The following is a 17,513-nucleotide window of genomic DNA, read 5'->3' on the forward strand; positions in this document are numbered from 1 at the left end:
TCTAAATGAAGAGTCGTGGCTTCCTGCACGGCCTTTATGTATGACACCCTGCTGCAGCTTCCTGTGACGTTCAAGACTCTGACATCCTGACTCAGGACAGCTCGAGTTGCTCTGTGTGATGCAGAATGTTTTCATCAAAGGCTTGAATTGCTTCACTTGCTCATGGAATGAACTGTGTGTCTACGTAAGCAACATTTACATATACATGTTTGTGTACATTGTGGTATAAAGTGGGTTGAGGCAGTGGCCTTGTTTCACTCCAGCAGTTACTGTTTACACTGAGTAGAAATGCTGTATTACCTCTGCATACTCCTGCAGCTGATTTGTTGATGAAAAACCTCTTCATATTTTTCATGTTATTGCAGATTTCCCATTACATACAGTTATGTCAGCTCTGTTTGAATGATGCCATTTATTCATTTATTATGGCGTGTGCTGCAGACCTCTTGATCAGGTCACCTTTGTATAAGAGATCCAGATCTAAGGGGGTTTTATCTGGTTAAATATAGGTTGAATAAAATGTTAAAAAATTAATAAATAAATAACATTAAGGCTCATCAGATAAGAGTCGAAGCTCTGGTAATGCATGACAATATTCATTCAGCATACTGATATATAACAGTATCAGTGATACAATCTCAAAGCAGTGTCCAACAAAAATCTAAGCATATGAACCAATGGTTTTCATAATAACTTATCTCAAAGTGCGTGCATCAAAGCTGGCAGCTCTGATATGAGAAGTTCAGACTCTCAGATCTTTATTGCATAATCTATCGTGTCTATTTGCTTGAGTCTTAAATTAGATTAACAGGAACCACTCTACCACACATGGAAACAATCTGATTATCTTTACAAGAAGTAGCTTTGAAATCTGCTATTATAACTCACAACCACATGCTAATGTAGATGGAAGGAACTTGTTATTCTAATAATCAAGGATGCAATCCTTCCACGCTGTCATGTTAATATGGTTTTCAGAGTAGGTTTCCTAAAGACGCAGTTTCTCTGTAACTACAAGCCATATTAAATGTGTTTTTTTGTTGGAAAATTAAACTCTAGGAATAACACAGACCTCAACACATATAATGACAGCTATTACAAATTGTCAACAGCGTGATGTTAACATCAGATTGCTATGTACCATTTTACTGCAATAAAACTGACGTTATTTCACTTTGAAGCCACTTTATCTCATTTGCACTGCAGCTGATAATATTTTTTTCTTTTTTTTTTCAATGTGTGGTCAACAAAGATGGCGTCATCTGTGACTCTCGAATTGTCAAAACTAAGAACAACTGCGGTTGGAAACTAACTCACCACAGTCACCTCACTTTCCATCAAAACTTGGTTTTGAAAAGAACGAGCACCCAGAGCACGTCAGGCGCACTGTGCTCTGTTTCTCTCAAGCTAATTCAGCACGCCTTACTTTTTGAGCGGTGTAACTTATGATGTAAAACAGATTTAAAAGAAAAGGTCAGGCATGTTGTCATGTTGAAGCTTTATTCAGTAGTAATATAAATGAGTTGAATCAGCAGATTGTGAAAAGCACCAGTGGGCCCCTCAGGGAAGGGATTTACACTTTTCACATCAGGTCCCTCTTGTTAAAAGTTGTTAAAACATCAACAGATAATCTATTAAACTGAGCAAAAACATCAACACAAAGAGAAGGAAATGAGTTCAGTTAAAAAATAATTCAAAATTAATGACAAGACACACATGGACATGACTTAACCTTCACTATGAATGTCTTTTTCTTTTGTTTCCCATGCAGCTTCCCAAATTTTCTTTAGTTTTACTCACACTTTGCTACAGTCTGCAACGGTGATCTCACCATCTATCAGATACATTAGTTGACCTTGACTCCTGCAGCTACAGTAGGTTCAGTGACTAACTGAGCTTCACGTTGCAGCATAAAGGTGATAAAAACACAAAGATACAATGACTCACGATCGATGCGATAGGAGAGACGAGCTGAAATGTGATGTACAGTGCAATGAAAAAGTTTGTGGAGACATTGAAAATAAAGACGACGTGAAAAAAATAAATACGAGGGGACAAGGTGGACCAGCTGAGCCAATCATATGGTTTGACCATCTAAATATACAACATGTGTTAATGTAGTTATGGTCTCTGGTAGGAATGTGACTCTGATAGTGTATTTATATTTAATAATATGCATCTGTTTATATATTTATTACATCCTTTATTCTAATCACATAGTTCATAGTTACAGACCCTCCTGGCATTGAGTTGCTTATGAGAGAGACAGAGAGAGACAGAGAGAAGGAGAGACAGAGAGAAAAGGGGAAAACTGAGGGCAGTTACTATGGGATTGTGCATACAGGAGGGGTGGGGATGGGGTTTAGCAGGAGACCTCCATGGTCTGGGGCCCGGCCTGGCTGTCCAGGGCCCCGGTGGCGCTGCCCTCCAGCAGGCTGTTGAGGTTGTTGCGGCTGCGACTGCTGTCCATGGAGGTGATGCTGGAAGAGGAGGTGGTGCGGGAGCGAGCCAGACGAGTCATTCCTGCTGACGGCACTGAGGAAGAGGAACAGGCATTAATATTCCACTCACACAGGACGGGCTCAGTGCAGCGTGGGAACACTCAGACGCTCTGACAACAACAACAAAAAAATGCTTACTGTGCAAGCAATTCTGAAAAATGGGGACCAATAAAATAAAACAAAGTGCATGACAGAAAATGACTCCAAAAACCAAACAAAATCAAATCAATCAAACATTCAAACAGGAGTCTACAGCATTTGCAATCCCACAGCACTGACAGGGAATAACAAGTTCATGCAATTCATAGCACACTGAAGACAGAACGTACGCTAACAAAATAAACTGTGTCATGCATCACAAAATAAGCTAAAACTACTAAGTGGAGAGGAAAATGTTAAAGTATGCAGAATCTTATAGCTGAAGTGGATTACCATGATAAAACATTGCCCTACAGAGAATTCTGCATACATTGACATTTATCCACTGTGGAGGGTTTAAAGGCCAGTGGGGTTCAAAGCCTACTGCCTGTCAGCTGCTCGAGAACCTGATACCTGATTCGTTGCTCAGGTGACTGAGAAGAACGTAGGGAACTGTAAGCGATGTTTAAGGAAGGAAAGAAAGAGGGAGAAAAGGAAAGCGTTGAAAAGGAGCTCTGGTTGCTTTGTTCCACCTTGGTGTGTTTCTGGTTCAGAGTGAAACTCTGCTGCAGTTTATTGGCCAGTGCGTACAAGTAGTGAGTGTGCAAACTGGAATGGACACCCCCTGTAATTTTTGGCTCTTTCTGATTTGCATTTCTAACTGTATCAATGTGTTAATTAGAGAAAAGCAGCTTTCAGAAACATGCTGAGGTGTTGAGATTTATTTTCAACACTTTCTCTACATGAAAACAATCGTTTTAATCTGTTCTAATCCTGCAGTGGCATTTACTCAACAGGGGGACTCGGTGGCCTTTAAAGCAACACTGAGGCACTGACACGCTCTCTGCACCTGAGAGAGCCTCCCGCGGTGCAGCGTGTGGGAGCAGGAGAGCAAAAGGGAAACAACATTACGAAAGAATACAGATACAGCCATCATTTGTATGGCTGGAGCAAGCAAACCTCAAAATATAAGATTTCATCCATCCAGAGTAGAGTCTGGTTGGTGCACCACATGTCAGTGTTTTCTGACAGAAGTGTATTTTTTTGTTTTCTTCATAGATGAATGACTGTGAGAACCTGGGGGCCTGTTTAAGTATGCACTTTGAGCCTCTCCACAGAGAGACGGCATCTTTAAACAGCTCTGGAAAGAGTGAGAAAAGCACACCAGGCAAAAAGAACAGGGCTTTTTTTGGCGGCCACTCTTCAACTGAACAGGAAGTGAATGGCTGTTCAGAGCCACCGTCAGTTTGGTCATGCTAGAAGCACTAACACCTCACCTACTGAGGGTTGTGGGGACCACACACTGTAAAGAGCAGAGAGGAAATGGTGTTAGCATGTACCGTGCTGCACAGGCTGCCTCTCTGTGATCAGGCTGACCAAAAACACTGTGCAAGCTCATGTACTGCCAGCAACAGCCCAAATGTCACCAGCAGGGTGTTTACTGACAAGCTGACAGGAGTCAACCAAAAAAAAAACCAACCTCCTTTTACCAAATTTTGTCACTGCGCTCACGTAAACAGGAAATTCAAAGATGAAGACAAACCTTGACCACGAACACGTCAGCTCTAAAGGTGTCAGAGTGTGAGCAGGTTTTGGACATTCACAGTGAACAACAGACTCGTTGGACCCAGTATCATTGCATTCATGGATGTTTTTACTCACTTCATCACTTGTAACAAAAGGTGTGAGTATGTTCACTTACTGTAGCCCATTCCCTGAACAAAGTACTTGAAGGCCTCAGCAAGTTTCCCTGGCTGTAAACAGACAATGAGTGACAGTCAGATAACAGAGACAAAAAAAGAAGAATGGATGTCTGTGCTTAACAAAACAAACAAAAACCTACCTGCACGACTTGGGGCAAGCCTCCACAATCAGCCATCTGAGAAAAAAGCATCAGTCTTTATTATAAATCATATGTCCAGTGAAAAAAAACACACATCATATAGTTATTAACTGGAGTATGCAATACAAACAGCTCTACCTTTAGCAGTGTAGTCTTGGTTGGATTTAACCTGGAGTTGCACTCCACCTGAAACATCAATGATGGTTTACTTCTCAGCCAAAACAGAAAAATAACAGCATCATTTTTCCAGAGCTTCTCAGCCTTACTCAGATAAATGAGTGCAACTCACCACAGCCTCCACAGCAGGTGCTGTATCACCCACAACCAGCAATGCAGGGCACCTGGGAAGATGAGGAGTGAATATTCACAGAACAGTGCAGTCACAGATTATTGCTGAGTGCTCCTAAAGTCAAAACCTACGTTAGTGTGTTGACCGTGTCCTCATTCAGACCTACGATCGGCCTCTCGATCTCCAGGTCTCGACGGCTGGAACAAGAAGAAAAATGGTGATAAGCTCAAGGAGCTGGAACTGTCATGTTTGTAAAAGTTGATTTTATGATGTAACGCATTAATGTCTTCTTTCTATTCAGGTCTGGCTAAAGCTGTCAAATCAGGATAGGCAGGGTACACTAATGTGGTCATCATACTATTGATAGGAGCCACAGAAGAGGGCCAGGTTGTCCTGGTTGATGTCTTGTGCGATGTGGAGGCGGTAGGTCTGGATCAGCTCCTGGTTCTCCGTCAGCTCATCCTGGAGAGCGGAGCAGAGTAAAAGAAGACATGAGATGCTACAACTGCATTTCTTTGATCTAGTAAAGCTGCCTCATCACAAGAAGTGTACTGCTTTTTCTAAATACTATAATCTGATTATGATGAATTTCAAGGACTCTGCAATAAATGGACTGAATGCCTGGAGAAAGGATTTACAGGAAGACATAGATGAAACAGAATGGAGCGAGGCCTGTCTGAAAGCCCAAAAACAATCCATAAATACACGACTTAATTACTACAATATAAATGGTTAACAAGGTTTATGTAACCCTGAAAAACTCCAACATATGTCAAGTCATATTCCTGATACATGCACTAAGTGTCACGATAATAAAGGAAGTCTTGTTCACTGTCTGTGGGAGTGTTCGAAGATACAAAGATTTTGGAAAGGTATTTTTAACTGTGTGTCTGAGGTATTTAAAGTCAAGATTCCTTTTTGTGCCAAACTTTATATACTTGGAATATATCCCAAAGACTTTGCATCAACAAAGAAACAAATCAAAGTGTTGGACTTTGGACTATTGCATTGAATTGGAAGAGCATGGAAGGTCCTTCTGTAAAACAATGGATAAAAGAGCTATCTGAGCGCATTGGATTGATAAGACTGACTTATAAAGGAAAACTGGAGGACGTTGTAGTTTTGAGGGAGCCATATATGTACATTATAGCATCTGGCAAATAAAGATATGACATTTAAACTGTCAATGGTCCATTTTATTTTTTATTTTTTTTAGTATTATTTTTACTGTTATAGTTTAGTCTTGTCTTTCTATATGCATATGTATGTGAATGGATGTGTATGAATATAGGTTTATGTATATATGTGTATACTTATATGTTTATAAGAATATATGAAAATATATGTTACTGAGGTGTATGCATGTGTATACATTCAAGCAAATATATGTGAATAAGTGTGTATGCGCCAAGGTTATAATAGTTTTGGATTTGTCATAATAGTTTAGTTTTAGTTAGAGCAGGCATTCTAGTTTTTATTTAGTTTTTATTTTTGCAACAAGGCTTAGTTTTAGTTTAGTTTCAGTTTAGTTTTAGTTTTTTCATACCTTATTAACCAGGTGCAGGATTCAAAAAGGTCAGAGTAAATATTTTGTCGTACTGTTTATTTTCAAGTCCAACATAGTGCTCACTGCTCAGTCAATGCTGATACCGAAATGTTGGCTGCTGCCTTAAACACATGAAAATAATATAAACTTAGTATGAAAAAATATAAGCATTAATTATATAAAATAATGTTAACATGAATTAAATAAAAATAATATTAACATAAATTATAAAAAAACAATATAATATGAGCTTCAATAAATAAAAACTTGGACTCTGTAACAATAAAGGCAGACTCAAATACAATAAAAACTTGGACTCTGTAACAATTAAACTATTACAGATGCTCTGATTTCATTGCTCCACTACGTTTTGTCGCAGCACAGCGCACGGCCAGTCAGCGCAGTATACAAGCTCGTCCCTATACGTCGCTATGATGGTGCTGTACGGCGCTGACAACTGCCTCAAACTGTCTAAAATTGGTTGGGAAAATGTGTCGGATTAATTTAAATCCTAAAGGCTATTAATATTGTCAAAAACTACAACTAAGGACATTTTAGTTAGTTTCAGTTAGTTTTGTGAACACAAGATACAGTTTTAGTTTACTTATCGTTTTTCTTTTCTTTTCTAGTTTTTATTAGTTTGAGTTAACTGCAATGTATTTCAAATTTTAGTTTTCGTTTTTAGTTTTGTTTTAGTTAACTATTATAACCTTGGTATGCGCAAGTATTTATGTAATTTGGTGTAAATCTACTTGGTATGAATGGGTGTGTGTGTGAAGATGTTTGCATTTTGATTTATATTCTTAAAGTAAATACAATGTACAGTAAGTTTTCACCTTTCATTATAAAACTTTGAAAAAAAATATTGTAAAAAACAAAAGAAAAGAAAAAGAAGTGTACTACTTGTAAAGTGCCTTATAACAGTGCATATTAAGTGTACACTGCACTGTTATCATTGCGCTGGTCATGTGGGATTGTACGTAGTCTATGATGAGCATTGACAAGTTTTTAACCTTCTGTTTTCTTGATTTAACAAACTTCCAATCTTGGTAATCTAGAAGGACATGAATAGATCAATCGGTTAATGCTTGTAATTAGAGTGAGATTGGGTAAAGCTGCCAAGGGAAATCAAGAAAAGCTGCCTGAGGTTCAGGAACAGTTTCAAACTGCCAATGAAAAAGGTCAGAGGCACAGAAATAAAGTCAGAGTGAAGGTTTATTGCAAGAGAAACTCACAGTGCTGAAGTGGTGAGCCATGACGATATCAACCAAATTACTGGTCCATCCAGACAGCTGCGCACAAGAAGGGGGAGAGTTAAGACAGGAAGAAAAGCTTACATTAAGGAATTTAGGAATAGGTGTAGCTACGTAACAGAAGCCATAAGATTTCTAAGTGTAGTAAATAAAACTACACAAATTCTAATTTTGGCACAAATAGGATATTAATTATAAAAATCAATCAGGGGATTTTAAAAATTTGTGTGAGATGTTGTGTCCTCACTACCGAGTAGTAATACAAACACTTATCAACACAATCCTCCTGTTTGGAGCCTGAGGCTGAAAAGGTCTCCACTGTATTTTTGCTGTAGCTTTGTTGTAACATTATGTGAAGTTATCTTTAGATAAAATGTGCAAAATCCAGTTCAAAGTATCTTTTTTATCCACGCAACACAAGCACTTCTGAGAGGAGTGCACAAAATGTACAACTCATGTAGCTTAAAGCAGCAGATGACATAGTATTCTGCTACATCACATCCAGTACTTTGAGGCCAAGTGGTCCACTCAAAAGAAAAGTAATCCTTAAAAAATGAAAGTGCCACTTTGTCCACTAAATTCTGGGGCTCTTTAAATTAACTTGAGTTGACCTTAACACAAAAGCTGCAGGGATAACCAAATTAACAAAGGATTAGAGGCTGTGCCTGAGTCTTTAATGAAAGCAACTTCTAGCCAGAAAATAAATCATACCATAGAGGTATTGGAGGTTATAGGGGTAGTTTCAGCACACACGGTTTTCAAAGTGGCATATTAGCGTGTAATTATATAAAAAAGACCAGTAAAAAGTCATACTTAATTAATGTGTCATAAAGAGCCAGGAAAATTGGCATGAAGTAAAGTAACTAACAGCATTTCTTAGAGTGCACGGGAAAAGAAGGTGTAAGCTGGAGTCAAATCTCTTGTATGAAGAAATAATGAGGCTAACCTTGGAAGCGGCCCAGTCGATCCAACCTTCAGCACACGGGTCAACATTGATCAGAACCAGTCCCTCCACCAGGGTGGGGTTATTCAGCTGAGAAAGAGGAAAGCAAGTTATGATTATTGAAAAAAAACACAGGCAAATAAGATAAATTGATAATGATGGTGATAAATTGGTGCATTAAGTATGCTGTAGTGTGCTTCAGTCTAGGATTACAGAGAGCGAAAGGAATCTTCAGTGTAGTAACATCTCTACAATGACAAATCTGCAGCAATGTGCTTCAGAGTTCCCTCTTTTGTCAACAAAGGACAACCTAACAGCACTTTTCTACACGTTATAAAAAGTGAACCGTGTTGATGCAGTTCAAAGCAGACACAAAACAAAGAAGACTGAACTTTGCACATCTAAATTAAGGAGGTGAGAGGAGAGAGGATGGCTGGGGAAATCTAAGATCCATCCCAGTCTAGACACAGAGAGCACTGCAGATGCTGTTTTCAACACGATGCAAATGCAGCAACAGCTGCTATAAATCTATCAAGGGTGAACATAATTTACTTCAAGCCCTGTTAAGAAGATGCATTTCAGGATCAATTTTCTTCATTAATTCCTCACAGGAGCACTCTCCGGAGAGAGCGTCACATAACACGTTCTAACTCCACCACATTCCCTTTTTTTTTATACCTCGACCACCATCTTCTCTTTTCATTATTCATCTTTCAGTGCCTCTTCGCTCTCTGTCACTTCTAACTCCTTCTGCTCTACTGTACACGGTCTTATTTTAGCTCTGCCGAGTGTTTAAACAAGACAAAAAGCAACCGAATGGAAGAGAATCACCGAAGTGATTCATCATCTGGGGACCGGCAGCTTATATGCAGCAGACTGTGGAGAAACCTGGTGCCCTGTGTGGGCCTGATGGGAGGTTTTAATGGTCAGTGTAACAACCTACGAAGCCTGAAAGCTGCAATCATAACAGGCGAGACACAGGGAACAGAAGAAGACTTTAGATGAGATTAACATCATCAGGGAATATGTGGATGGGTTTGTTGAGAGGGACTTACTGCAAAGCGGGTGAGGATGTAGGCTCCTGCTCCAACGCCTATGCCGATCACGCTGTTGACCCTGAAAAGGAACCATTGATTACAGCTAGAGGAAGCGGACATTTTTGCATATTATCATTGAAAGGCTATAGACAAGAGGGCCTCTTACTTCAGCTGAGTCATCACAGAGGGCAGCATTTCAGCCAACTCGTCCATGGTCGGGTAGCGATAACTGGAGAGAGAAAACACATACAAGTCCACAGCGTCATTCCTCATGTCTGAAGAGAAACAAAGTTTGCAATCATTCTAAATGCCCACTTCTTGAATGATGGGTTGCTGAAATTCAGTTTCCATTTGCTAATGCTCCATTAGCAAATTAACTTCTAGCTCACTTCACAGTCCTCATAAACAAATGAACTGTGGCACCTCCATCAGCCCTGATTTCAAATGTGCTGTGATTTGTCAGTGTGTGACAAATCAGTGTGGCACCCACCTGCTGGGGAAGGGAGGTGCACCCTCTTGCTGGCCAGGCGCGTCCACATGAACCACGGCAAAGTGCTGCGTGATCTCCTGCATGTCCTCGTAGTTGAACAGTGTGTTGAAGCATGACTTGTCTAGAGAGGTGAAAGCAGAAGATACACGCATACCGTGAGAGTTCAAAAGTCAACGCTGTGAGGGGCCAGAGGTGAGACTCTCATGTGCAGGGCTCGGAGTGGATATATTTATATGTGACCGACTCACGGTTGAGGCCGATGTCATGGTAGGTGAGGATGACGGGCCTGTTGCCCTTGGGTACACCTCGCATAGTCACATGGAGAACGCCATGGGGAGTCTCAATGTCATGCTCCTGCAGCAACAAAGGAAAGAAATAACATTCAAAACTGATACATGAATACAGCTCCGTTTGAGGAAGGTCAGCAGAAACAATGTTGAAGTAAGTAGTAAAAAACAAACTCTCCTCTAGTCAGACTTCTGTAACACTGTACAGCGTGACACTTGGGATGGGTACTGAATTAGATACTTTTATAGGTACCGACTAGGGATAGATCGATTATCAGCTGGGCCGATTATCGGGGCCGATATTTGGTATTTTGAAGCATATCGGCATCTGCCTTTTTTTAATCCAACAGCCGATATGAAACAAATTTAAAACTGCATTGTTGCGGCTCTGATGCAGCTGCTCAGCTGTCTGCAGTCATTACTCAGTCACCAGCACTGTCCCACCCACAGTACCATCTGATTGGTTACAGGCAGAGCCATGGCTTAGGAAACAGCCAATTAGCAGTGCAGTTATTGCAGTTATTGCAGTTACATTTAAATTTTGAAAAACTTTATTTACTGTAGAAAACTTTATCTATTTATTTTAAAAAGTTTTCACTTCACTTTATAAAACATGCTGCTGAGCCTGGGAGCTGTTTAATAAACTCATGCTTAAAGGTATTTGAATGAAGTCAAGTGTTGGAGTTTGTATTGTTAAAAATTTTGACACCGATATTTGCACTTTGACTGCAAATCAATATCGGCTTCAAATATCGATTATCGGCTTCCTTGACTACAAATAATCAGAACCAGTATCAGCCCAGAAAAATCCATATCGGTCTATCTCTAGTACCGACCAAATTCAGTCAAAAGTACTGGGTTTTGGTTCATGTGAAATCCAAAGGTACCATGTTAAGGTACCTAAATGAGTCCTTTTGACTGTGAGGGAGTTGAAGAGTAGGTGATTTTCTTTGCTGAACACGAACACAGCATTACAAGGTTATATATTAAAGAATTAATATGTTAAATTGAAAAAAAATGTGATTTTATTATTAAGCAAATTTACATTAATTACCATAAGCACACACAAAAAAAAGTACCCAAAATTGATACCGATTGCCAGGTACCGGGCATCAGTACCGTATCGTTTCAAATGTGAAAGATACCCATCCCCTATCCACCCAGCTCCCAAAGACTGACTGAGACGACCAAAGCCAACACAATCTGTTGGGCCAAAGATACTGTGGGTCATTCTTCTCTAGAAGGTTGGTGATTGGTTTCTTGTCTGTAGTCTACATGTCAGGTGCCACTGGGCGAGACACTGAGCCCTGACAGAGTGTGAACACGTGTCTGTAAAGGGTGTCAACAAATTCAGCAACAGAACACATCCCGTGATACCTTATGTTACTTGTAAACAAAGCGTAACGAGTGAAAAGCACCAAATAGGGCCGTCTGAACACAGAAGTTACACTGTAGCATTTATGTTCTTAAGATGAATTAAAAAAGCGAGTAAGATAGGATCATGAATAATTTAGGCTTTTAACTACAAATGAACAGAACTCTGGGTTAGTAATACATGGTTATTACAAGACTTTAATGTTGGATCCTTTTGCTCAAAGTGGCAGATATGACAACCGTATTCAGTGTCATCCATTTCACTGTACACTACTGGCAGGTCCTCAGGGGAACTCAGGAAAAAACGCCGACTCACAAAGGGCACACTTTGATGTTGAGAGGTCAGCTTCAGATCCCTTATACGTTTGAAGATTTGACAGAGGGACAGCCCTGAATTCTCAAACAGGAGGCAGGAGTGAACCTCAATCTGAGGCTCATTCCACATGCACAGAAAAAATAAACTCACATATAAAGGCTCCATGGTGCTCTTTTCTATTTTACTCGACTCATCAGATTTGCAAAGACTTGGGCATGGTTGGCCTAGCAATTGAAGCGTGTGCCCCAAACCTGTGAAGCTATATCCTTGTTGCAGGGATCACTAGTTCAACTCCTGACCTTAACCATTTGCTGCATGTCTTTTCTCACTCTCCACTCCCCACATTTCCTGTCTCTCTACAGCTGTCCTATCCAATAATGGAAAAAATTCCTCCAAAAATACCTCTAAAAATAACAGCGACAAACAGAGAACAGCATCTTTGTGCAGGCATGTCTGTGCTACAATCTGCAGAGCTATTATAAAACAAAATACTTTCTTCATGTTCATTGTTGTAATAAATCTCAGACGTTCAACAATTTTGCCAGTAAAAGTCTGAAGTAATTTTCAGCAACTATTCAAAGCTATGGCAGTCCATAACACTACTGTTTCACTCATTACATTTTTTGACATCAAATCTCTACTTGTATGCGCGCTAAGCAGCAGAGAACTTATAACAAGGTTCAGCCTTTTCCTCTTTACATGAACACAAGCACAAAGCTGATTATCCATGTGTTTCCCAAATCAGGCATTAGCTTGTAACCATTCAGCGAAACTTCCCAAATTATGCCAAAATGAGAGAAAAAGCAGTTACACATTTCATGAAAGATTACAAAGATTACCACTGAAATTCAAGGCTTGAACATATCTTAGAACAAGAAGTTAAATTATATTTAAATTTCACTGCAGTTAACACTTAATTTCCAGCACAACACTTTTGTTTCTACCTTAGACTGAGAATGCAAAGCATGAAAAGCTGCTCCGACACATCCTGTCCCCTCTGTCAAACAAAGTAGTGAATGGGCTGTCGTGGAAACTGGCCTTTTATCCCAGACATTTGTCTTCACCCAGCAGTCTGAATCTCACAGTGATTTCCTAAGTATGACTCTGCAAAACTGAATGTCTTAGCAGAAAGACCTATTAAAATTCAAAGCCTCACTCTATCTTTTGCTTTCTGTTGAATACCTTTCTCCATCTTGCATGGGGATGCTTTTCTCAGCTTCAGCACAGAAAACAATGGCGTTTGGCAAGTTGTTTCATTGATTTGAAGTGTCCTCTAGTTCATATTCTTAAAGAATGACACAGCAAATCAGTCAGGCCACAAAGACAACTCTGAATAAAAGTGTCAGAAGACACATGGAGGAGAGGGATCAGAAATACACAAGTGACAAAGTCACTGTGTTTTTAAAGAAACACAGCAACATTTTGCGTTATGTACACAAACAAACACCTCCCAAGGTCAGCATGACATGGTGCTGCATACAAGGATGTGCATGACGTAGCTACAACATGAGAGTAAGCGATTGTGTATGTGTTTGCACTGAACGGAACAGAGGCACGGGTGGGGCCCAGCACCCGCCTGGTCTCAAGGCCCACTGGTCATCAATAATAGAGGGAGTGAGCCCAGGCGAAGGAGAGACACAGGTTCAGGCTGACAGACACGGAGGGAGCAGGACCCTGCCTTTTCACGCCGCTGCTCCCTCTCCTGAGCTCCCACTGCAGGAATGTGGCTGATGGAAATGTGTCACAATCTTTTCAGACGAGAGATGAAGGTTAATTCTCAAGGACACAGCTGCAGTAATGTGCATCTGCATTGGTCACAGCAACACCAGAGGAAAAACATCCTTACTATAAGAAACCGAGTGAGATACGTTGGTCTGAGAGAGAGTCGATGCAAAGATCAGCCTCTCGCTATAAAAATGAGAGACTGTACTTGAAAGCAACATGATGCCCCCTTCAGAGGTTGTGTTGCAAAGTGTGTCACCAAAAGTCACCATATCCTCCTTTCCCCAAATGGAATAAACCTTGATGAAGGTCTCCTGCTGATAAGACGCCTTACACTCATCAGATGGATGATGGAGTGATTCTGAAACCTTGGCCTGGTGGAGAAAGAACCCAGACAGACAAAAAGAAATCTTCATGGCTTCACTGCTGCTTTATTTCCAGTTTTAGACAAGGACACAGTCAAGGACACACAAAGTGTAGAAGCTTGACTCTGAGAACTTGAAAGCACACAAAGTTTACATAATACCTGCTGTCTGTGAGCTGCACTCTCTGAGGGGTGTTCATGCACTGGGCCTGAACATCCCACCATTTATGAGAAATCTAGAGGTGACTGGAACATAACAGGGCACTGAGATGAGATTGAAAGATAGAGATAGAAAGAGTCTGGTAGTGGATGGGATGAAATAGAGCGTGAAAGCAAGCGGCACAGAGTGACAGTGACATGGCAGAGGGAGAAACGACTGAGGGAGTCCTGTATGACTAACAGACGCCTGTGCCTTAAAACAGAAGGGGTGCAGCACTTAAATTTATCATGTCTTTCCAGCCATGTCCTGGCACACAAAAGGGTGGATAACACTGGAGGGCCGTGGAAAGGGAGGGAAGCAGAGAGGAGACCTTTTATCTATCCATTTAGCTCTTGGCAAGGTTTGAAGCTGTATTGATCTACAGCTGTACCTCTTGAATTCTTCTTCTCAAACATGAATGGAAATACATACATAGATAAATATATGCGCTGGGATACAAACATAAGGCTTCAAGCCAAGCAGCTCTAGGGAGGATGAAAAGGGGGCACTGCAATGGCAACAACCCTTTCTTTTTCATGTATTCATGGGGGGTGGCTAGTAGCTGGACAAAGATTATGTGTTGCAGTTGTGGGTGAGAGGAATACTGAGTTGGGGCTTGTGCTTTGAGAAGAGGGGCTTTAGAGGCTGCCTGTGGAGGCGAGCACTTCGGATTCTGGTCCCAGAATAAAGAGGGGTGAGGGTGTTGGGGTGAGGTAAAAAGGAGAAAGGAGAGCAGTATGTCATGCTGTTCTTGTTCCCGCAATCTCTTATCAGCCCCCCCTCCGCCTCTTTCCCTGTGTTTCCCCACCCTGCCAGGAACAGCATCAATCACCTCTGAGAGCAGCATTACAGGGCAGAAATATCATGCATCCTCCAAATGACTTCTGTGTGTAGACTCACATCAGTGTTCTCCCGTGGGATCATCCCAGGTACATGCCACTCCGCTGTATTTTGCCACAAACACGGCCCTTCCCACCTGCAGCACAGTTCATGTGTGTCATCAAAGCGGCGGGCTGAAAACACAAACTCAAGGTCTCTGCAGAGGAGGGAGGGAACGGCTAAAGCGGTTTCGGTGTGTTGTTGCTACAATGTGCAGGGGGTGAGTGACCTCCATGCCTGCTCTTAGCGATTACTGAAGTGTAAGTAACAAAATGCACAATGTACCAACCACAGCCAGATCAGGCTCCCAGAAAAAAACAGACCTTTGCACATATTCATTTGAGATCCAAACAAACATGCACCCAGAAACACACACTCACGTACTGACCTGCACATGCACAAACCATAATTTGTGCATTTTCAGTTTAAGAGTCAATGACACATGCATCTTTAACATCAACATACTAAAAAGCATCACTGAGTACTAAACGTGATTTGTCTGTGCAGACTGCACACGCAAGAAACGTGTGACCTGTAGTCGCACACTCAAACACACACAGAGCAAATGTTCACCCCAACCCAGCAGCTGCCCAGAAACAAAAAGCCCCAAGTATGAACCGCATGCTAAAGGTGGTGACAAGCCATCCTGGAAAAAAACCACCACCACCACCAGCTTTAGGTTTCCAGGAGCCAGCTGCTGCCTCCCTGTCTGATGGAAAACAGCACCACAACCTCCCCCATAGTGCCAGTCTGAACCACAGCTCCCCTCTGCAAGGAACCAGCAAGGTGTGTCAAGGCAGGCAAGACACATTTGTCACTCACCACTCCATTCCCAGAGCATGCAATCTGGTCCAGGTCCAGAATAGCTGACATGTTTTTCCCACGCAGGAAAGGAGTGTGTTATGCTACGAGCGAGTGTGTGCTGGTCAGCTTTTAAGATCTCCAAAAGGAGGAGAAGAAGGAGGGAGTGTTGGTAGGAAGGGAGGGATGTAGGGTGAGGCAGTTAGAGTAGCAGCGACAGCGGAGAGGAGGGGAGGGAGGAGAGAGACACAGCAGAGGGAGTGATCAGGAGATGGGTAAATAATCTGAATGAACGCAGCAGAGGAGGGGTGGAGAAGATGCAGAGAGAGCCAGAGAGAGACGAGAGACAAGAGGTGGGAAAGAGAGGAAGAGAAGAGACAGAAGGGGAGGAGAGTGAGACTGCAGTTTGTGCTTGGTAGTCACAGCGCGTCCATACATCCAGTCACCGCTGCTGTAATTGGATTGCAGAGGGTCATGTGGGAAGAGGGAGAGGGTGGGGCTTGTAGGGGAACAGGGGAGAGGAGAGGAGGGTGGGTGGGAGGAGGGGTAGTGTGGAAGAGGGGTGATGGGTCGCAAAGGATGCTGAGGCAGAGCTAAAAAAAAAATGGTCAGGCTGCTGACGTCACGCGGTGATTGTGATAAAATAGAGTCGAGAGGACTGACTTTGACAGCTCACCGTGCACCAGCTTCGCTCTGCATCAGCAAAATGGCTGCATGTCACTGACAATTTACAGCAGTTTACCCAAGACTCAATCAAGCTTCAGCTCGCCAAGAAATGAAGAATGGTGCCGTCTATCTTTGCATCCTAATGAGTACAATGTCATCCAAAAGAAAGACATTTGAAGACTTGAATTATAAGAATGAATCAAACAGAAGCGAGGGTGGATCCACAACAATGCCTCATTCATATTGCAACACTAACTTACTCAGAGAATTTCTATCACTGCTCGAGTATTCATGAAATCACCCACCTATCCCATGATCCCACAACTAGCTGCTATTTATAGTCCACAACCCTGCCTTAAAGATCTACAATATTTCCCCTGAATGTGCCTTTGAGTTATTTGATCCACATAGTTTATCGATTTCTCCTTTTCTACTCTCCTCTGTCACCTGCACAGCAGTCATAGTGTACAGTAGAGTCACGCCGTTATGTGAGACGGGCTGCTCTTTGCAGCCAATGGCATGGCCGCACACAGCGAAATGTGGGTGGGATTACAGAGTTAAAGGTAACTTGATTGGATGGTCAGTGCTGCAGCATGTTTGGTTGAAAGCTGCTGTTTCTCCTCTACATGTTCCCTGTCCTTACCCACAGAGGGTGCCACTGGCACATGGGTGTACACACAGCGAGAAATACAATCCAAAAATTTACATCATGTCAGGAAATATAGTCCAGGTGGATCTGTGGATTACTTTTGTCAACATTTGAGTCAGAAAGGTAACAAGCCTATGACGGATTGTGTACATTAAATAAATTCAGCCTTTCATTATGGATCACTGACATTTCATCATGGCGAATCAGCTGATCACT

The 17,513-nt window shown here is 41.6% G+C and overlaps 1 protein-coding gene across 4 annotated transcripts in view; it reads right to left on the reverse strand.

Moving 5' to 3' along the window:
• Positions 1-1,492: 1,492 nt before the first annotated feature.
• Positions 1,493-17,513, reverse strand: part of LOC141788381 (protein NDRG3-like) — a 44,301-nt gene continuing 28,280 nt past the window's right edge. The window contains exons 1-15 of one of the 4 annotated variants that reach the window (XM_074667332.1): positions 16,004-16,394; positions 10,289-10,394; positions 10,041-10,161; positions 9,717-9,779; positions 9,569-9,629; positions 8,517-8,603; positions 7,553-7,609; positions 5,130-5,233; positions 4,903-4,968; positions 4,772-4,823; positions 4,621-4,668; positions 4,483-4,518; positions 4,342-4,393; positions 3,054-3,092; positions 1,494-2,535 (exon numbers count right to left, since the gene is read on the reverse strand). In XM_074667332.1, the coding sequence (XP_074523433.1) occupies positions 2,363-2,535; positions 3,054-3,092; positions 4,342-4,393; positions 4,483-4,518; positions 4,621-4,668; positions 4,772-4,823; positions 4,903-4,968; positions 5,130-5,233; positions 7,553-7,609; positions 8,517-8,603; positions 9,569-9,629; positions 9,717-9,779; positions 10,041-10,161; positions 10,289-10,394; positions 16,004-16,054 (1,116 nt within the window). In that variant the 5' untranslated portion in view covers positions 16,055-16,394 and the 3' untranslated portion in view covers positions 1,494-2,362. Of the gene's footprint in view, positions 2,536-3,053; positions 3,093-3,916; positions 3,943-4,341; positions 4,394-4,482; positions 4,519-4,620; positions 4,669-4,771; positions 4,824-4,902; positions 4,969-5,129; positions 5,234-7,552; positions 7,610-8,516; positions 8,604-9,568; positions 9,630-9,716; positions 9,780-10,040; positions 10,162-10,288; positions 10,395-16,003; positions 16,395-17,513 lie in introns of those variants that run through there. The other 3 variants (XM_074667326.1, XM_074667334.1, XM_074667333.1) reach the window with 3 other exon arrangements.

This window comes from Halichoeres trimaculatus, unplaced genomic scaffold (genome assembly GCF_033239565.1).
Source record: "Halichoeres trimaculatus isolate MK-OKI-2021-1 unplaced genomic scaffold, fHalTri1.1 fHalTri1_scaffold_1, whole genome shotgun sequence".
Lineage (NCBI taxonomy): Eukaryota > Metazoa > Chordata > Actinopteri > Labriformes > Labridae > Halichoeres > Halichoeres trimaculatus.